Source organism: Leuciscus leuciscus, assembly GCF_965113295.1.
Source record: "Leuciscus leuciscus genome assembly, chromosome: 6".
NCBI classification, from domain to species: domain Eukaryota; kingdom Metazoa; phylum Chordata; class Actinopteri; order Cypriniformes; family Leuciscidae; genus Leuciscus; species Leuciscus leuciscus.
This window is the reverse complement of record NC_138730.1, coordinates 36,557,471-36,579,155: the sequence shown is the minus strand read 5'-3', so window position 1 is coordinate 36,579,155 and position 21,685 is coordinate 36,557,471. Positions and strand designations below refer to the sequence as shown.

The window sequence follows — 21,685 nt, the reverse complement described above, 5'->3', positions numbered from 1 at the left end:
ATTTATTTACCGAAATTTAAATCATGGTAGTCTCTTGGTAGCTTGCCTTTAAGTGCGGGATGGAATGTCCAGAATATGTCTGTGTATGCTGTCTCTATCTATCTATCTATCTATACAAATATATATTAAAAAAATGTGTTTGTTTTTTTGCCTGCTCCAGTGTAAACAAATAGGCAATTTGCAGCATCCACAATGTTCTGTCTGTCCTTATTTAATTGTTGTAAACTATTTATGAAGAAAACTGTTTTCAGCAGGTACAATTGTTTAAATATTAATATTTTAATAAGACTGTTAAAATAAATAATAATATTAAAAACATTATTTATTAGCAGTTTACAGTTTCTGATTAAGTTTGAACAATACAAAAATAGTCTACATGTGACTTTTATTTTGACAACATCTGAGCGAAGCCCCCGGAAACGACATCAGCCTCCACTAGCAACAGTCTCGGAGCGTTTACACCGTTTCAGGCAGAAAATAAAAACAACACAGGACAGTCTCACCTTACGGACAACGAAAGCAGCTGTCACCGTAACCTAAAGTTGTATTGCAAAACACACTTGTCCGCGGGACAAGCGGCCCAAACGCAGAGGAGCGCGAAGGATGGCGAATTACCGGGCGTTTCACACCCAGCTCGCGACCATCATGGAGACCCTGACTCGTGCGGCGGTGGCAGAAATCTGCGAGCTGGTGGACGACGGTTACGCCGTTTTACACATCGAGATCTCACGCCATCAGAAGGAGAACGAGGAGCTCCGACGGAAACTGCAACTCATAGAGTCTATCGTTGCGGCGCGGGGGTTCAGCGACGAGACAACCGTAGCGCGAGACGGTCGGTGTGACAGTAGTGCACGCGAGTCGCTAGTGAGCAGAAAAACGTCCGGAGGCGGAGAGTCCACCAGCCGGGGTGCAGTGTCAGAGGTTAGATTACCATTTATTTTGTGTGTGTGTTTTTGTGATTAAAGTGGAAGCAATATCTGTGTGTATAAGCGATTATTATTTGTTATTGATCGGATTACAGGCGCGTGAGTTTCGTGATGGAGCAGATCTGATCCAAATGCAAATCAAAGAGGAAGGTCTCGAGCAGCCGCCGCTGGGAGGTGAGTACTTATATGCATGATCTAACTTTAAAAATGAATATGCATGTGTTGAAAAAAAATACTTCACCAGATTTTGACAAAGCTCAGAACTTAAAATCTAAACAAAATCCACGGTTCACACAAGGATTTGAGGCAATTCAATCATTTCAACGTACATCATTTTAAGATTATTTTACTTTTAAAGTATGCACATTGCCTTGTTAAATAGACATTTTTACATTATATTTTTTTCTGTATTTCACACTTTTTGATTTTAAAAACATTTTTGAACATTATTAAAAAAACAATGTACTGCATACTAGGAATGAGCCTGAATGTCCATGTCTACCCCTTCAAAATGAGTGTGATGAATTCATATTGTCAACTTCAAGTCACATTTATTTATATCTATCGCACTTCTTATAATACAGATTGTTTCAAAGCAGCTTCATGGTAATAAAGTGGAGAATAACGGCATTAATGTCGCAAAGTTCATCAATTATGAAACAATTTTCAATTTCAGCTATACAGAAGACAATAATGCCATTGTTCAGTTATATTCAGGTCATTGTTGATTCAATTCAGTTCAGTAAGTGTCAGTTTTGCAGTTCATTAATTATGAAACAATTTCAATTTCAGCTATAAAGCAGCTCTGCAAAAGATAATGCTTTCATTATTAAGCTTTGTTCAGGTTTTTGTTTTCGATCTGATCCCGTCAGTACAGTTAGATCGATGATATTTTTGATAATATGAATTGTCTTTTATGCCCCAACTGAGCAGGTCAAAGGTGTGTCAAAGCAGCTTCATGGTAATAAACAGGAAAATAACAGTATTAATGTTGCAAAGTTCATATTTTATGAAACAACCTTTATTTCAGCTATAAAGTAGATCTACAGAAGACTATAGTGTCTTTATTTAGGTCAGTTCACTTCAACAACAGTGTCATTGTTGCCAAGTTCATAAATTATGAAACAACTTGAATTTCAGCTATAAAGCAGCTCTTCAAAACAATAGCATCATTATTCAGTTCAATGTAGGGCTGGGCGATATGGCTGAAAACTGTATCACGATATAAGTGTTTCATATCGGTCGATATCGATAATTATTGAATTTTTTTATAACATATTTAAAATAAGGACCAGTCCAGGAGACAAATATATTACATTTAAAGATTTTTTATTTTAAATTTAACCTACCTCTGATTATAATCCCATCAGTTAAAAAGGCAGAAATGTCAACACGACCATGGAAAACTCAAAAGTCTAAAATCACAATGAACACTTAACAATTATCTCTTAACATTAAGGTGCAAAATTAAAGAATACGTAAGAAATGCTTTATAAAGGGGTGGGCGATATGGCAAAAATATAATATTACGATTTCTTTCTATAAATTATATAAATCTATTTCTTTCTATTTTCTATAAATTATACATTGATACTTATTAAAGCTATTAATAAAGTTATTAGTCAAGAGCAGTGAGTGATTTTCTCTTTACATTTTGTTGTTTTATTAACATTAAAGGGATAGTTCTCCTAAAAATTCTAATTTTCATAATTTACTCTCTCACGTTGTTTTAAACTCGAATAAGTTTCTTTCTTCTGTTGAAAATAAAAGTTATTTGGAAGAATGTGGGTAACCAAACAGTTGATGTACCCCAGTGACTTCCATAGTATATTTTTCCTCCTATGGAAGTCAATGGGGACCAGCTACTGTTTGGATCAGGGACGGATTATGGCGATGATGTGCCCTGGGCACGGATGTCTCAAAGGCCCCCTTCACCAATTTTTTGGACAACAGTGTTGCACCTGTATGCACAGGCGCCGCAATAGGGCAGGCAAGCCAGGCATTTTAAGGGGGCCCCCGAGGGCTGATCATTTAAACAATCAGAAATGTTAATATAAAGACGCAGAAACATCTCTGCATCCCCCTTAGTGGGGCACCTCTCTCGTTACGCTCGTTATGCTTTTACCTTTTTCAAACTGGTGCAGCACTTACTCGCGGTTGCTAGAAAATGCATGATTTGATTTGTTAAACATAAAAAGGACTTATCCGTCTGGCATGGCAGCTCGCTCTAACTTTAACCTAGATAAATGCATATCCAAAGTGTTTGTGCGGAGTGTGCAGCGCGCACTGCATGGCAGGCGTCGGCGCGAACACTTGCAGTTTCCTATCAACAGTGGAAACAACTTGAAATACTCAATCTTTCCTGGTCATATACAGAAAAGAATAATGCATCAGTCGCAAGTAGCTACTTTTATTTTCGTAAACTCATAATAACAAGAAAACGTTGTGCTTTTGTAAAATAAAATAAAACAAACAGGGCGCTCTTTCATGGTCTCCGTGGCGTGAACTGGAGCGCGTCTAAAAAATGAACTGAAACACAGTGTATAGCCTCACAGACATGATGAATATTTCTATATAAAGCTTGAAATGTCCACTTTTAAACGAAAAAATTTGAATCGAAAGCAAATACCGGCTGATATGATATGAAAGGTGCATTTCTCTCTAAAGGCGCATCCATTTTACAGCGGAGATATAGATATGTTTGCAGCCGACACTGATTTAAAAATATATTTTTTTATTATTAAACAATAAAAATGGCTATTTTTTAATAATAATAAAAAAAATTAGACATATTATCATTAGCCTGCTTTTGCCGGTGCTTTGCGGCAAGATTTATGCATGAAATTAATATTAACGTGAGATTAGTCGACTAGAAAAATCTTTAGTCAATGGCAATTCTAATCAATGCATTTAGGCTAGTTGACATTTATTTAATTAGTAATTCTAGTATCCAGGTCTTTACGTTAAATTAGTTGAGTTAACAATTAGTTAATGAACTAAAATAATAAAACAAAGATTAAATTAAGATGCTATAATAGCATTGCTTGTTCCACCACAAAAGACACTTTTTAAGGAGACAATCCGTTACACATTTAAAGATTTACTGTATCTTGATGATTGTTGTATTGTATTTTTATCTTCTGTTATAAAGATGAAGATTGACATTTCGTTAAAAAAATAAGCCCATAGGTTTTAAACTCATTTTTGTTTTGGTTTTTGAGTAACCGTCTTCTACGCGTGACTTTTATATTACGCAATGCTTTTCACTCGCCTCTAGATGTCCCTCTCAACAGCGCGGCAATACATGAAAATTATTTATTTGATTTATTTACAAGTTAATACTTTGCAACTGCAAAAAAAAAAAAAATCACATTATTCCTCAATATTTAACACAATTTTACTGAAAATAAAATAAAAATAAAAATAATTATTTGAAAAGAATAGACACAGTAAATTTGACAGGGCCCCCTGCTGGCCCAGTGCCCTGGGCAAGTGCCCAGTAGGCCCGTGCGTTAATCCGTGCCTGGTTTGGATACCCACATTCTTCAAAATATTAATATTAGAAAATATTAGAAGGCAATTAATACAGGTTTGGAACAACATTAGAGTGCGTAAATAATGAGATAATTTTTATTTTTGGGTGAACTATCCCTTTAAGGACAAGCGGCAGCGTGTTTACTATTACTACTGTCTCTTTAAGAGCTGCGCGCGACGCGTCTATTATACACGCATTTGACAAGCAGATTTTCTCTCAATTTTCTCAAGTTTGCTTTCACTTTAGACATATCCGACTAGTTTATGTAAACCTTGTGTGTATAACAGTATTAGCAAAATAAGACTCGAAAGATAACTTAGTATTCAGGCGCTGGTAGACAGGCTTTTAGTGCATGTGAGCTTCACATGTATGCGCTGAGAAACTAGCTAGAACAGCGCATAAGCACGCGAATAACAGAAAAACTGACGACGGTCTTGCATAATCTGCAGACGACATTGGTCTGACTACGGTCAGACTTTAAGTCAGGCGAGCTGACTTTTTCTGTTTTATCTAGTTACTAGAGAGTGAGTGCCTTTGTTCATGCAATCAAACTTGCTTTGCTGGTTTCTTCCAACGAAAAAAATAAATAAATAATTATCGAACGTTTTATCGAACGCATTTTTTATTGATATTGATTACGTGTCTATCGCGATACATATCGTTATCGTTTTATCGCCCAGCCCTAGTTCAATGTTAATTCAATTTAGTTCAGTAATAGTTTGAGTGATGCAGTATACCAATTATGAAACGACTTCAATTTCCGCTATAAAGCAGCTCTACAGAAGACAATAGCATCATTATTCAGCTCAGTTAAGATTTTAGTGTTCTTATCCGATCGTGTCAGTCAGTACAGTTAGGTAATATTTTCTGAATAATAACTGTCTTTTAAGCCCCAACTGAGCAAGCCAAAGATGACTTTTATTACTTTAAAATTATTATTTTCACTTTTTAGTAATTCATACTTTTAAATGTATTTTTTTTTTCAAACTTTTACTTTGTAAAAAAAAAAAAAAAAAAAATGGTAAAAGCCCCATGAACAGTTTTTTACTTTATCAATTTTACTCAAAATGATCTAATATATCAGTGCATGTATGATGGGGACATGAAAATGTACCCTGAAAGTCCATGCAAACCCTTTTAGAAAATGAGTGTGGTGTGTTCACACTGTTTGTTTCTTAACAGATGAGGATGACGATGAGGACGAAGGTGAAAGTGTCTCTGCGGTAGCTCACGACTCTCCTAAACTAGATGTTGCTGAGCTCTCGGGACAGGACTCTCACACACACTCACACTCCCCTGACCATGACACACACTCCCATACGCTCACATTTGCAGACACACACTCCGGCGCCGATGAGTCCCAGCACTCCAGCGTCGACTTGTCTGTTTCGGATAACGCTTCCTTCTCCCTTGCTCACACAATGTCGGACACTCGCGCTTCCCATCTCCATCGGGTCTTTCAGGAAGACTTGTGTGCGAAGACTGATCTGGACCCGGTATCCGATTGGGCCGCGCACTCTGTCCGTAGCACACTCACACACTTGCAGACCTCACCACAGAGGATTGGTGGGTCAGACTCTTTTGTATCCCATAATTCTCCCTTGTTTGCCGCACAGCGGCTCGTTGCTCTGGGTAACGTCTCAGGGCTGGGTCTCTATGGGCGGTTGGGCGCTCTACGGGGGGGTGGAGCCGGCAAGCGACACTTCATCTGCTCAATCTGCGGGAAGAGTTTCACAACATCGCAGAGTTTGGACACACACATGCGCATTCACACTGGAGAACGGCCGTATCGCTGTGAGCAGTGCGGGAAGCGTTTCACGCAGTCGGGACACCTCACGGCTCACCAGACTGTCCACACCGGAGAGAGACCGTACGAGTGCACCCGCTGTGGAAAACGATTCGCAGGCAAACAGTACCTGCGCATACACACCAAGAAACACCACCCTGACTTACACGCACTCTCTCATATACAGACTAACACACAGCAGGACATGTTGCCCTGAAAGATACACACACTCACAACAGAGAATGCAGGACATAATTTTTGTTGTTGTTTGGAAGTGTCCTGCAACCACTCAGAAGAATTGATAAAGACATTCAGTATGCCAGTTCCAAGTGTAATTTTGCAGTGTTCAGGCCCTTATTATAACTTTTAACTGGTCAGTATTTTGCAAAAACTAAAGCAGTGAGATGCATTATACATTATATACACACTGCAGGGAAACTACATGGACCCAACAAGCGTACACTAGAAAGTTGGTGTTAGCACAGGTTTTTAATACCTTTAACATGAAATACGCAATTTCACCTGAATTGCAGATGTACCTAAAATGTACAGGATATGTTGTTTAAAGAGTTTGTTATGATCTAAATTAGATATAATTATAGATTAAACATATATATTTGCAGCTAGTCACAGCAGAAACACTAACTGGATTTGTCTGTGTTGTATTTAATAGAAATAAATGGTTATTTCAGGATTTTTTTCCAAATTCTTTTATTTGTAGCATCAATGTTGTTGATGTGTTTGAAAAGAAATACAGATTATTCTGTTATATGACAGTATACTATTGTGTTGTACCTATTAGGATCATGATTAAGTAGTATCATAACTATTAATACCGTTGGAATGAAGGATAAACTGAAATTCACAGCATTTCAACAACTTTGTCGCACGTATTTGAAGGCTGCTATTGGAATATTGAGGATAAAGGTCATATTATGCCACTATGCATTACTTGTTTACAGAGAGTACAAAAGTAGATATTTTATTGGTAACTAAACAGGTGAGGGGCCCTGTCGATTTCCATACTATAGAAGTCAGTGTTTGGTTACCAAAATTCTTCAAAATATCTTCTTTTGTGTTCAGCAGAATAGAGAAATTCATACAGGGTTGGAACAACTTCATAGTGAGTAAATTATGACAGAATTTTCATTTTTGGTGCAACTGAAAGTACTGGGTTAGTTACAAACTAGCTAGTAGTTACTAAGCCTTTAGTGTGGACTTTACGTTCCAATTAAAGTGAGAAATTAGGAATGGCTGGTGCAACCCTACCCAGGAACTTGAAGAACTTCACGCCGGCCACAGTGCTGTTCATGATGATGATGATGATGATGAGTGGGGGGGGAGTGCTGGGGTGTTCCTCCTAAAAGTCTACTACCATCTCCACTTGTTTGAGTATGTTCCACTCCAGGTTGCTGTGACTTCACCAGATAGTCAGCTGGATCTATCTTCTGTATGCAGATTCATCGCCGTCCTGAATGAGGCCAATAACTGTGGTGTCGTCTGCACACTTCAGGAGCTTAACAGAGGGGTCTGTAGAGGTACAGTAATTTGTGTTGTGGGGAGAGAGCACACATTCTTGTGGAGCACCAGTGCTGTTTGTGCAGGACGAAATGAAGTCCATGACCTGGATCCTTAAGTAATTTGCTTGTCAAGATGTTGTTGGATGTAGTGCGTCAGCCAAACCAAAGAGTGTCTAGAAGGTTCCAGTGATGTCCTGCAGGTGGGCTAGCACCAGTCTCAAATGATTTCATGACCACATATATGTAAGCAACAGGTTTGTAGTCATTCAGTCTTGTGTTTCTTTGGAATGGGATGATGGTGGAGCAATTGAAGCAGGAAGGCACTGGTGTGCAAATATTTACAAGAAAAGCTAAGCATAAACTACTACATGACCCATTCAACCTAATAAAGATGTATTACCAATATTCAATCATGAGAACAACGATGGTCATATGGTATGTCAATGAATAATTAGTTTTTCTCAGTCACTTTGGTGCTTTTCTCACATTACTATTTACATTTGCACAACAGTTAGTTCAACCTCCACAACATTTAGTCATCTGTGCACATCATAGTAGCAGTTTCTCATTCCTTCTAACAAATTGCAAATGCTTTTGGACATGCATCAATTGCTTTCATACAACTCTCTGCTGTTTTATAACATTATCATTTGCTTATGTCATGTCAGTCAAAATTAACTATACTTGTGAATGCTGAATAGTCATTCCATATAAAACTAATAGTCCTCATTTCATTGCTTGAGTCATTCCATACAAATTTTTTTAACTAGTTGTCAAAATCTGTCAAGCAAATTTTACACATTTTTTTCAATCTTTTTTTCCCCCTGAAAATGTCTCCTAAATTGAACAATTTCTCTCAGGTGAATCTCAGCTTTCACTGATGAGGAACGTCTGGATGTGCATGAATGATTACAGTACTATGAATGTTGTATGTTCAGTTCCAATATGCTTTGTTTACAGTTGTGCACCCAAAGGGAGTTTATGAAGTCACGCCTGAAATATCCTCTCCCCCTCTCCCTCTCACTTCTGTCATTAGAAGTAGAACCAACGTGACTTTTTACTGCGCCGAGTCGAACTACTCCCAAAAGTGCTATTCTGCCATACATTATAGTTGTCCTTTTTAACCGCTTAGAGAAGCCACGTTTTATTTTGTGTCACCATACTTGGTCATGTAACTACTCGTGTAACTGTATTTAAATAGGGAAAACGTGGAGGAGTTTGGTCGCTTCTAACTTCATCTCTGGTACCATTGAATGAACTGGGCTAAGCTAAGTGCTATCAAAGTGCACCGTGCGCCAGAGCGATTAAGTGCACGCACTGAGACGCGAGAGGTATGTATCAACTCGTCTCAGTTAAGGGAATAACATAGTACAATATGAAAAAACGGTGGAGTATCCCTTAAGAATAAGGCATGTATAAAATTAATTTCATGTAGGCTACTATACCATCAGTACATTACTACAGGCATTCCACCAGCACAGCTGAGCATGTGCAGAGAAATCCTGAACAAAAGCGGTTTGTAATCACACCGTGCTTAAAGGACAAGTTCGGTATTTTACACTTAAAGCCCTGTTTACAGATCGTATCTGATGAAATAGAACGGTTAAGATTAAAATTTGGACACATGCTCCTGTCCCGAGAATTTTAGGTTTATTTCGCTTTTGTGGACCTATTTTGCCAAACGCGTCACACCCGTGATTCTTCCGTTGAGAGCTTGAATAATAGACACTCCAGCCCAGTTGGTGGCGATAATGCACCTTTGCCAATTGCAAGCAAACCACGGGCATTTCATTGAATAGGCAAGGCAAGGCAAGTTTATTTATATAGCACATTTCATACACAATGGCAATTCAAAGTGCTTTACATAGAAGAAATTAAAATAATGAAAAGAAATAAGAATAATTAAAACAGTTTAGAAAAATAAAATAAAATACAGTACTTTAAAAAAATTAAAAAAAAGAATATTATTATAGATCTTTCCTTCAAAGGATTCCCTTAAGACTTAAATCTTTCAACCTTCTTTTAACCTTCAATCTTCTTACGACTTCCATCTATCAACTTTCCTTTAACTTTCTTTTTCGAAATAAACCTAAAATTCTCGGGACAGCAGCATGTGTCCAAATTTTAATCTTAACCGTTCTATTTCATCAGATACGATCTGTAAACAGGGCTTTAAGTGTAAAATACCGAACTTGTCCTTTAAGTGGAGATGCAACCAATCCTCAGTATTCAGAACTGTTTGACCTGAGAGTGAAAAAGCACTGAATGTGTGAAAGGTCTATAATCTATTATGCTGAATCACACAATTTCACTTGTGCATTAGAGCCAACCCAAATCCCAGGATAGAGAGGCTGAGTGAATGTGGTGTGGACTCTGTGAATGAGGGTCATTGTGTCAGAGACGCTGTAGAAGGACAGAGTTCCTGCACCGTGATCCACATACACTCCTATTCTAGAGGAGCTGGAGACTCCAGGGAGTTCAGTCTTTGTGTTATTATGCCAAAATGAGAAACCGGAGTCATTGGAATCGCAGTACAAACACCAGGACTGGTCATTAAATCCAAAGTCACACTCATCTCCCCCTCCCTTTCTGCTGATGCTCTTATATGACACGGATATTTCCACCTCACCACTCCACTCAACCTCCCAGTAACAGCGTCCACACACACTCTCTTTACTCAACACCTGACACAAATGAGTAAATCTGTCTGGATGATCAGGATACCGCTGGGCTTTGTTTATGTTAGTAACCACTCTGTTCAACTCCGAGAGCCTGAGGTATGTATGAGCTGAGTCTGAATCCAGAGTGAACCGCTGGTAATCTGAAAACCAAACACATTTCAATCAGTAAATCTTAGTGATAATCACTAACACAGCAAATAAACCTGTTGTTTCATGTTTTAATTAATGAAATGTGATTGATGATGTCATGAATAACACTGACACAAATACAATAAAAATTCACTCTTCAGGTTAACCTATATATCAAATTGATTTTCTTATATTTTAGAGACCTAGATTGTATGTTTAAAAAAAAAAGTTAAATCTTTAACCTTTAGCAAGTGTACCACATATAAAAAGTATTAGTTAGAATAGTTTTTATTTGTTTTAATAAAACAACCGTTTTGGCTTTCTCTCCATCCCCTCTTTCTGTGTGTGCGCGCTCATGTTTATATATATGAAAAAACTTACATTGTAGGAACTCATTCCTGCTGTCGTATTCAGGGGTGGGAATCACCTCGATGTATCTCACTGTGCAAACCAACAGACAATGTACATCTTCAATGTAAAAATATTTCATTTCCACCCTGTATTTTAACGCATTGTGTTTAAGGATTATATTGTTTTTATGATGTTCATTATATTGATGTTATTGACGAGAGTAAAGGCAAATGCACTGTGGAAAACATCAGACATCTTCAATGTAAAAACATACATTTTTATCCACCTGTATTTTAATGCAATGTGTTGTAGGATTACATTACATTCATTATATTGACATTACTGGGAGTAAATATGGGATTCAATACTTTACCTATTCTACATACGTTTTCTTTCTCTTCTTTAAAAGTATGCTGCAGTTTCTCTTCCAACTGAGAGACAAAAGTTCTTAAATCATCAAAAGAAAGATGAGAACTGACAGTGATGCTGGACGAGTCTGTAGATCCAGGAGGGACAGAGAGAGACTGGAAACTCTACACAGACACAAAGACACAATAGAAACAGCAGCTAAAGACACAGAAACATTAGAAAAACACAATCTCTTCCCTTCCTAAAGACACTGTCCTGTTTGTCAGATCTCTGTTACCTGGAGGAAATGGATGTGATCATCTGTGTGTGAAAGCTGCTCCAGCTCAGTGTCTCTCCTCCTCAGATCCTCAATCTCCTGCTCCAGTCGCTCCAGTCGTTCTTCAGCTCGACTCACTGCAGTCTTTTCCTGGTCTCTGATCAGCTGTGTCACCTCAGAGCGGCTTCTCTCAATGGAGCGGATCAGCTCAGTAAAGATCCTCTCACTGTCCTCCACTGCTGTCTGTGCAGAGCGCTGTTAGGACACACAGAGATGCATTAGAACCAGTCCATTCACTCAGCTCTTACTGGTCCCTCACACAGCCTGTTCCCCACAGTGGGCTTCAGTGGGACTGAAAGAGCTCCAGCATTGGCTCCTCACGGACTGACTGGAGGAAAGTCCTAACTGAGTCTGAAACAGCTCTTCCAGCAGTTCTTCTGCTCTAAACTCACCTTGTGAGACTCTACAGCCTCTCTCAGCTCCTCAAGCTCCTTCAGTTTCTCCTCGATTCTCTGCTGGAAATGTATCTTGGTCTCTTCCAAGTGATTCTGTAGAGGAAAAAAATACAGTAACACTGTCTGACTGTCTGTTGTGGACATATGGGATTTCTTAATTCTAAATTTGAAATCAAGTTCCTATTTATCCATTCATCTACACTGATATCTACACTGCAAAGGTAGATATATTGCAATGGCACATTTTGGGGGATGGGAGGCATATCATTAAGGAGGAAATAAGTTTGTTCTTTTCTCTTGCTTCATACCTGTTTCTCAGTCCTCTCTTCAACAGGCGATACGGTATCATGGGTTTTGTGTTCATTCGCCATACACAGCATGCACACACAGATCTGGTCAGTACGACAGAACATTTCCAGCAGTCTGTCATGTAGAGGGCAGATCATCTCCTGCAGTCTTTCAATGGCATCAGTCATTTTATGTCGCTTTCTTGAGTGAAATTCCTCGTGACGTTCAAAATGGGTCTGACAGTAAGATTCCAGACACACCAGACAGGACTTGATGGCTTTGTTTTTGTCCCCAGTACAGACGTCACACTCCACATCTCCAGATTCAGTGTAACACTGAGCAGGACGAGCTTGTAGTTTTGTCTTCTTGAGTTTCTCCACCACTTCAGCCAGCATGGTGTTTTTACCTAAAACAGGTCTTGTAGTGAAGCTCTGTCTGCACTGAGGGCAACTGTAGACTCCCTTCTGATCATCCTGATCCCAGCAGCCTGTGATACAGATCATACAGTAACTGTGTCCACAGGGAATGGTCACTGGATTCTTCAGTAGATCCAGACAGATTGAACAACTGAACTGATCCTGAGCCAAAGAAACACTGGATTCTGCCATTTTATTGCATGCGCTCACAGACAGAGACAAGCCAACAACAGCTATACGACGAATAAATTACGTTCCCCTCTGCTGGTTTTCTGTAATAGTTTCCTGGTTCCGCGTTTGTCAACTAAAAAACTATGATGTTGCGCATGCGTCGACGAGTCCGACATAGCCTATTGGTCCGGGCAAGAGTCTAAAACAAATAGCCTACAATTCAACGTGGAGCTTCGGTCTTTTTCTGGACGAAAAGCACAATAACGTTTACATTTCTCAACAGATTTATGATCTGCATCTCAAATTAGGCTACTCACAATTTCGCTAGTGAACTTGAAACGTACTTCATTGTCATAAGGAATTGTGAAAACTCACGCTTGTCAAGCATAACGTAATTTATTTGACCAATAGGCTATGTCGGACTCGTCGACGCATGCGCAACATCATAGTTTTTTAGTTGACAAACGCGGAACCAGAAAACTATTACAGAAAACCAGCACAGGGGAACTTTGGTTAAAAGTTCTTGGTTAATAATTGTGGAGACGTCCCTAAGTTTTTCATTGAGGATTTTTATTTTTTTATTTTTTTAGCTTTTTCTGTTCTTGAATCACGCCATGCCACATTTTCATATGAATGTAAATATAATTTGCAGATCAAAACTTTAATCTAGACTGAGCATTTATCTTAAGGCCCTTTTCATTTTTACAATTTATTTCTGTGTTGATGCCCCCAAACATATGCTTACAGTTTAAAATACACGTTTATTCTATTATTCAAAACAACAAAACTTTAGGTAGCCTATAAAATATCTTATCGTAAAAAACATAAAATTGTCTCTTCATTTTAAATGGACTGCATTATGTTTACTTCTGTCTGTCTACTTAAAAATGTGTTTAATTAAAAAAAAAATTGTTTAATGATCTATAAGCATATTTTACATATTTCTATGTAGACTAATTATATAAAACTACACTATCAGTACACCTAGTAGTTATAGATTGGGCTTAAAATATTATCCTGTGGTGACCTCTAGTGGACAACATGAATATCACAGGTTGGACCCCTAATTATAAAATAATCCTTAAATGGATCCAGTAAAACATTTACCCCCGGTTTCACAGACAAGGTTTAAGCTATAGTCCCAGACTAAAATGCATGTTTGAGCTGTTTTACTGAAAGCAACTTGCACTGATATCTCTCTAAATATGTCAGTGTCATTGCTTTGTCTCAAGATTCACAACACTGTGTTTAGAGCACTACTAAGCTACTAAAATGCCCTAATTGAACTAAGGTCTAATCCTAGCTTATTCTAAGCCCTGTCTGTGAAACCGGGCCTTACAGTTACGAATAGCCTCCCCCTTTCCAGCTCTGGCTCGACTAACTTACAAATACACTTCATCTGGAACATAGGCCTATGGCTCTTTCTAAAGAATAAGGGGAGCCAGTATTCTAAAGCCTTTATAAAGCATTCAGAGGCAGAGGAGACTTGGAGGAAAGGGAGGCAGACCTTAGATCCATTCCATCATTGGCTGTTCTTCTAGCGTTCTTCCCATGCGAGGCGTATCAGACAGACATTAGTATATATACTTACAGTAACTGCACAAGAAACTGTAACTTTTATATTTGTTGGATTATATAGGCCTACTGTATAAGAAAAACTAAGAGGATCTTATGATTTGATCTCTGCTAAGTTTGTTTGACTTGTAGTATACTATATTTCTCCAATAAAACACATTAACTGACAAGTTATGTGTTTTAACACATAACTTGTACACAAAACAAACTAGCAAAACAAACTAACACAAAACACACTAACTGACAAGATGTTAAATTAGAATTGAATTATGTTATGTTAAATGCCATGTTAAATTAGAATTAAATAAAATTTGAAAGGATAAGTCTGGATCTGTGACCTATTAAAAATAACAAAATTAGTGTTTTTCATGCACAAATAGCAGCATAAACAACATGAGGATTCATCATCACGCAGTGTAGCACTTCTGTGAACGGAGAAAAAGGTGCTTGGGTGTTGACTTTGTAGATTAAACTAATCATGCACATAAATGGAAATACATGAAACCATTTCTATAATATTGTGGGAGCTGTGTATGAGGCTAGTAGACCATATTTTGTACACACTGATAAGAAATGTAATAGTAAGCCAGGGTGGAAAAAGTATGTGTCTGGATGCCATACTGAAGCTAAGAAAGCATTTATAAGGCATGGAATTAGCAGGTATAGGCCCAGACAGGGGACTCTTCTGGAACAATATTTTTTTTACTAATGCTAGGTATAAATATGCAGTTCGATATGTCTGTAAACATGAACACATGATGAGAGCAGACTCAATGGCAGAAAATCTGTTACATAATAATAAACGGTTTCTGGAAAGATGTAAGAGCATCAAGGAATGATGTGATATGGTTTGATAAAACATGGGCTGTTGCCAGAGTCTATATGTTGTCGGTAGCATTACCTGTTAAGGATAAGGCTGGCAAGCTGGGAAGTCTGGATAACTATAGACCAATTGCGTTGGCAAGTGTGTTATCAAAAGTTCTGGAAAGAATTCTATTAGATCGATTATTAGGTGTATATCTAGTTACCACAGATAATCAGTTTGGCTTTAAGGCACAGCACTGACTTGTGTATATATGCATTGAAAGAAATAGTTGTATAAAAGACAAAATTCCTCAGTTATAATTGGCTTTATTGACGCCTGGCTTTTGATAGAGTTAATCATCAAAAGTTATCAAAAGGGGTGTGCCTAATAGAATAATTACAGTTTTTCTCACTCGCTTTGGTGCTTTTCTCACATTACTATTTACATTTGCACAACAGTTAGTTCAACCTCCACAACATTTAGTCATTTGTGCACATCATAGTAGCAGTTTCTCATTCCTTCCAACTCTCTGCTGTTTTATATCATTATCATTTGCTTATGTCATGTCAGTCAAAATTAACTAGACTTGTGAATGCTGAATAGTCATTCCATATAAAACTAATAGTCCTCATTTCATTGCTTGAGTCATTACATACAAAAATGTTGAACTAGTTGTCAAAATCTGTCAAGCAAATTTTACTGTGTAAAAAAAGCTGCATTGCAAGAGATGATATTTGCTGTGATATAGATTAAATTATGTGGCCAGACAGAGAGGAACGTCTGGATGTGCATGAATGATTACAGTACTATGAATGTTGTATGTTCAGTTTCAATATGTACTGCAATATTGTTTCCAGTTGTGCACAGCTCTACCCAAAGGGAGTTTATGTTTGTTGTAAATAAGGGTGTATTTTTTCTTTTGCACAATGCTGTGAACAAATTAGAATTGCAAAGAGCATATGCAGTAAAAATGTGAAACATACATATTCCGTGTCTTGTACTCAGTTACCTCACTAAATACAGTAATGTGTAACTTTACTGTATTTTTCAAATGGCTGTGCAAATAGTATATAGTGCTGTCTTGAGCATTTCCAGGTAGTGTCACCAAGATCTGACTTTTTTGCATTGGAAAACATTTACAGAGTAAACTGTCATAATGAAAACATGACAAAGCCATTTGACTATCTTGTTCATAAACAATGGTGTCAGGACTTTTCATCTTGATGACACTGACACTTTCATTGACATGAATACTTGCTTTTGAGGAATGAGTTATCCATTTTGAGCAAGTGACACGCTTTTGCAGGTTATCAACTAGGTTTTGCAGTTTGTACTAATTGTTTTGAAACTGCATTAACTGTTGTGCAAATGTAAATAGTGATGTGAGAAATGCAGCAAAGCGACTGAGAAAAACTGTAATATGGCTTACATATTGTTACTGTCAATGAATATTCTTCTAAATTAATTCTCCCACTTTTCATTATTTATTTACACAATAGTTTGTTACAATTCTTAAAATGACAATGAAGAATTTAGTGTTTAGAAAATAGAACCTATTAAACTTTTACTGTTACTACGTTACCTTGGTGACAAGTTGGCATCTATGAATACTCTAGGTACACACTGGAACGAGCGTGCCATGGATGATTACAGATAAAAATAACAGGAAAACCTTTGCAGACTAGCAACAAATAATATTTATTGACATAATATTATACAAATAATATATTGATATTTTTAACTAGTTAGCTAGCATAATGTCGCTAAAGAATAAGGCATGTATAAAATTAATTTCATGTAGGCTACTATACCATCAGTACATTACTACAGGCATTCCACCAGCACAGCTGAGCATGTGCAGAGAAATCCTGAACAAAAGCGGTTTGTAATCACACCGTGCTTAATTAAGTGGAGATGCAACCAATCCTCACAGTATTCAGAACTGTTTGACCTGATAGTGAAAAAGCACTGAATGTGTGAAAGGTCTATAATCTATTATGCTGAATCACACAATTTCACTTGTGTATTAGAGCCAACCCAAATCCCAGGATAGAGAGGCTGAGTGAATGTGGTGTGGACTCTGTGAATGAGGGTCATTGTGTCAGAGACGCTGTAGAAGGACAGAGTTCCTGCACTGTGATCCACATACACTCCTATTCTAGAGGAGCTGGAGAGTAGAGTGAGTTCAGTCTCTGTGCCATCGTGCCAGAATGAGCAACTGGAGTCATTGGAATAGCAGCACAAACACCAGGACTGGTCATTACATCTAAAGTCACACTCATCTCCCTCTCCCTCCCTGCTGATGCTCTTATATGACACTGATATTTCCACCTCACCACTCCACTCAACCTCCCAGTAACAGCGTCCACACACACTCTCTTTACTCAACACCTGACACAAATGAGTAAATCTGTCTGGATGATCAGGATACTGCTGGAGTTTGTTTATGTTAGTAACCACTCTGTTCAACTCAGAGAGCCTGAGGTATGTATTGGCTGAATCTGAATCCAGAGTGAACCGCTGGTAATCTGAAAACCAAACACATTTCAATAAGTAAATCTTAGTGATAATCACTAACACAGCAAATAAACCTGTTGTTTCATGTTTTAATCAATGAAATGTGATTGATGATGTGCAACAATGCAATCATGAATAACACTGACACAAATACAATAAAAATTCCCTCTTCAGGAGTGTTATTGGGTTAACCTATATATCAAATTGTTTTTTGTATATTTTAGAGACCAAGATTGTATGTAAAAAATGTAAACAAAAAAATGTAATCTTTAACCTTTAGCAAGTGTACCACATATAAAAGTATTAGTTAGATTAGTTTTTATTTGTTTTAATAAAACAACCGTTTTGGCTTTCTCTCCATCCCCTCTTTCTGTGTGTGCGCGCTCATGTTTATATATATGAAAAAACTTACATTGTAGGAACTCATTCCTGCTGTCGTATTCAGGGGTGGGAATCACCTCGATGTATCTCACTGTGCAAACCAACAGACAATGTACATCTTCAATGTAAAAATATTTCATTTCCACCCTGTATTTTAACGCATTGTGTTTAAGGATTATATTGTTTTTATGATATTCATTATATTGATGTTATATTGATGAGAGTAAAGGCAAATGCACTGTGGAAACCATCAGACATCTTCAATGTAAAAACATACATTTTTATCCACCTGTATTTTAATGCAGTGTTTTGTAGGATTACATTACATTCATTATATTGACATTACTGGGAGTAAATGCATGAATACTTTACCTATTCTACATAAGTTTTCTTTCTCTTCTTTAAAAGTATGCTGCAGTTTCTCTTGCAACTGTGAGACAAAAGTTCTTAAATCATCAAAAGAAAGACGAGAACTAACAGTGACGCTGGACGAGTCTGTAGATCCAGGAGGGACAGAGAGAGACTGGAAACTCTACACAGACACAAAGACAAACAGAAGGAAAATCAGATTCCTGCTTCTTAAAACACAACATTCTGTTTGTCAGATCTCTGTTACCTGGAGGAAATGGATGTGATCATCTGTGTGTGAAAGCTGCTCCAGCTCAGTGTCTCTCCTCCTCAGATCCTCAATCTCCTGCTCCAGTCGCTCCAGTTGTTCTTCTGCTCGACTCACTGCAGTCTTCTCCTGGTCTCTGATCAGCTGTGTCACCTCAGAGCGGCTTCTCTCGATGGAGCGGATCAGCTCAGTAAAGATCCTCTCACTGTCCTCCACTGCTGCCTGTGCAGAGCGCTGTTAGGACACACAGAGACGCATTAGAACCAGTCCATTCACTCAGCTCTTACTGGTCCCTCACACAGCCTGTTCCCCACAGTGGGCTTCAGTGGGACTGAAAGAGCTCCAGCACTGGCTCCTTACGGACTGACTGGAGGAGAGTCCTAACTGAGTCTGAAACAGCTCTTCCAGCAGTTCTTCTGCTCTAAACTCACCTTGTGAGACTCTACAGCCTCTCTCAGCTCCTCAAGCTCCTTCTGTCTCTCCTGGACTCTCTGCTGGAAATTTATCTTGGTCTCTTCCAAGTGATTCTGTAGAGGACAAAAATACAGTAACACTGTCTGACTGTCTGTTGTGGACATATGGGATTTTTTATTCTAAATTTGAAATCTAGTTCCTATTTATCCATTCATCTACACTGATATCTACACTGCAATGGTAGATATATTGCAATGGCACTTTTTTGGGGATGTGGAGGCATATCATTAAGGAGGAAATACATTTATTCTTTGCTCTTGCTTCATACCTGTTTCTCAGTCCTCTCTTCAACAGGTGATACAGTATCATGGGTTTTGTGTTCATTCGCCATACACAGCATGCACACACAGATCTGGTCAGTACGACAGAACATTTCCAGCAGTCTGTCATGTAGAGGGCAGATCATCTCCTGCAGTCTTTCAATGGCATCAGTCATTTTATGTCGCTTTCTTGAGTGAAATTCCACGTGACGTTCAAAATGAGTCTGACAGTAAGATTCCAGACACACCAGACAGGACTTGATGGCTTTGTTTTTGTCCCCAGTACAGACGTCACACTCCACATCTCCAGGTTCAGCGTAATAGTGATCAAGTTGATCGTTTTGTAGTTTTCTCTTCCTCAAATTCTCCACCACTTCAGCCAGCATGGTGTTTTTACCTAAAACAGGTCTTGTAGTGAAGCTCTGTCTGCACTGAGGGCAGCTGTAGACTCCCTTCTGATCATCCTGATCCCAGAAGCCTGTGATACAGATCATACAGTAACTGTGTCCACAGGGAATAGTCACTGGATCCTTCAGTAGATCCAGACAGATTGAACAACTGAACTGATCCTGAGCCAGAGAAACACTGGATTCTGCCATTTTATAGCATGCGCTCACAGACAGAGACAAGCCTACAACAGCAAAACGACAAATAAATTACGTTCCCCTGTGCTGGTTTTCTGTGATAGTTTCCTGGTTCCGTGTTTGAGGGCGTTTACACGTCAACTAAAAAACTAGTGATGTTACGCATGCGTCGTCGAGTCCGACACAGGTAAATAGCCTACAAATAGCCTAAAGCAGGGGCGACGTAAAGGGGGGGGTAAAGGGTACCGAGTACCCAGGGCCCGAGGCAGGGGGGGGGGGGGGGGGGGGGGGGGCCTTAGAAGTCAGTTTTCTATACATACATATATATGCACTAACATTTGTATAGCATTTATGTACAAATAAAAATGTTCATGTGCAAAACTAAACTTGTAGTTAGGTACTGGTTTGGTATAAAAAAAAGTCATTTTCATGCTGTGCTGGGCCCCACCACCCCTCTCGAATCAATGTAAATGGTACGACCCGCAGTTCAGGTGCTTCTGCTGCGGACCTGCGGTCGGTGAATCAGTTGATGAGACAGACAGGAGCTGGAGTGAGCCGTGATAGGAACTAGGAAGACAGGGGAAGAGTCATGTCTTTCCTTAATAAAGGAAAATCAGGGGCTCAAAAACGAAAAGAAAAGAAGATTAAAGAGAGAAAGGCAAATGAGGGCAAGCAGTTGCTCACTCAGTTTTTTGAAAAGAAAGGTGAGCTCCAAATGCATCATCGAGCATTGACATTGTTTTAACATAAATATCTACTCCAGGTAGAATAGCATACATTTATGTTCGTACTTTATTTGAATTATATATCAATACTTTATAGTATCACACCCTACATAGCGAGCAAACAATGTTTGGGTAAATAACGGAGTGAGAAGCAGACGGAGGCGGAGCTGGGAGCTCAACACACATGCCACTCCAGGCAGCTGCGCAGCTTGTCTCCTCTTCTGCTGCAGTTCTCCCCAGAGTCAGAAGTTTACATGAAAACACTGTATATTTCCCTCCATTGTCAAAATCTAACACACCGCGAAAACACAGATCGTTAGCGCCTATTTTACAGCAATGTTATGCAAATTAGCTCGCGCACGCTCTTACATTAAGTACAGGATTGTTCTCAGTTTAATGCACATCTTAATGATTGAAAATGATGAAACGTAATTCAAAGACTGAATGTCTAGTTTGGCGGTTAGTGTACCCTGTGATTCTATAGTCTGCATTTATTTTAAACAGACAAATAATCATCAATTATCTTGTACTTTTGACAATAAAACAAAAATATATTAATCAGAGTGTGGCTTATTTTGTTTACATTTTAAGTGTTTTTATGATAAAAATGCAATACCCCACCCATTGGTATCACTTGGTACGGGGGCCCAGCAAGATGGTTTGTACCCAGGGCCCAAAATTTGGTGCTACGCCCCAATTTTGGGCCCTGGGTACAAACCATCTTGCTGGGCCCCCGTACCAAGTGATACCAATGGGTGGGGTATTGCATTTTTATCATAAAAACACTTAAAATGTAAACAAAATAAGCCACACTCTGATTAATGTATTTTTGTTTTATTGTCAAAAGTACAAGTTAATTGATGAT

At 38.4% G+C, this 21,685-nt stretch overlaps 2 protein-coding genes across 2 annotated transcripts; one reads left to right on the top strand and one right to left on the bottom strand.

Moving 5' to 3' along the window:
- Window positions 1-116: 116 nt before the first annotated feature.
- LOC309501484 (uncharacterized protein) lies at window positions 117-6,941 on the top strand. Its single transcript, XM_082173627.1, has 3 exons — window positions 117-921; window positions 1,022-1,100; window positions 5,644-6,941. Exons 1-3 carry the CDS (start codon window positions 604-606, stop codon window positions 6,462-6,464), a joined length of 1,218 nt encoding a protein of 405 aa, XP_082029753.1. The 5' UTR covers window positions 117-603; the 3' UTR covers window positions 6,465-6,941.
- A 1,202-nt stretch (window positions 6,942-8,143) lies between these two features.
- Window positions 8,144-20,229, bottom strand: LOC309501336 (uncharacterized protein). The gene is made up of 12 exons (XM_082173385.1): window positions 19,520-20,229; window positions 19,209-19,304; window positions 18,778-19,011; window positions 18,534-18,693; window positions 18,193-18,252; window positions 17,265-17,791; window positions 12,317-12,958; window positions 12,006-12,101; window positions 11,575-11,808; window positions 11,302-11,461; window positions 10,959-11,018; window positions 8,144-10,588 (listed from the first exon to the last, which is right to left on the bottom strand). Exons 1-12 carry the CDS (start codon window positions 20,108-20,110, stop codon window positions 10,056-10,058), a joined length of 3,393 nt encoding a protein of 1,130 aa, XP_082029511.1. The 5' UTR covers window positions 20,111-20,229; the 3' UTR covers window positions 8,144-10,055.
- Window positions 20,230-21,685: the final 1,456 nt, after the last annotated feature.

Bases quoted from the DNA above. Each gene is read 5' to 3' on its own strand.
- LOC309501484 (XM_082173627.1), top strand. From the start codon at position 604: ATGGCGAATTACCGGGCGTTTCACACCCAGCTCGCGACCATCATGGAG. The intron at 922-1,021 runs GTTAGATTACCA...ATCGGATTACAG, and splicing joins GCCGGGGTGCAGTGTCAGAG to GCGCGTGAGTTTCGTGATGG. The intron at 1,101-5,643 runs GTGAGTACTTAT...GTTTCTTAACAG, and splicing joins CGAGCAGCCGCCGCTGGGAG to ATGAGGATGACGATGAGGAC.
- LOC309501336 (XM_082173385.1), bottom strand. From the start codon at position 20,110: ATGGCAGAATCCAGTGTTTCTCTGGCTCAGGATCAGTTCAGTTGTTCA. The intron at 12,102-12,316 runs GTATGAAGCAAG...TTTCCTCTACAG, and splicing joins AAGAGAGGACTGAGAAACAG to AATCACTTGGAAGAGACCAA. The intron at 11,462-11,574 runs GTAACAGAGATC...GTGTCTGTGTAG, and splicing joins ATCACATCCATTTCCTCCAG to AGTTTCCAGTCTCTCTCTGT.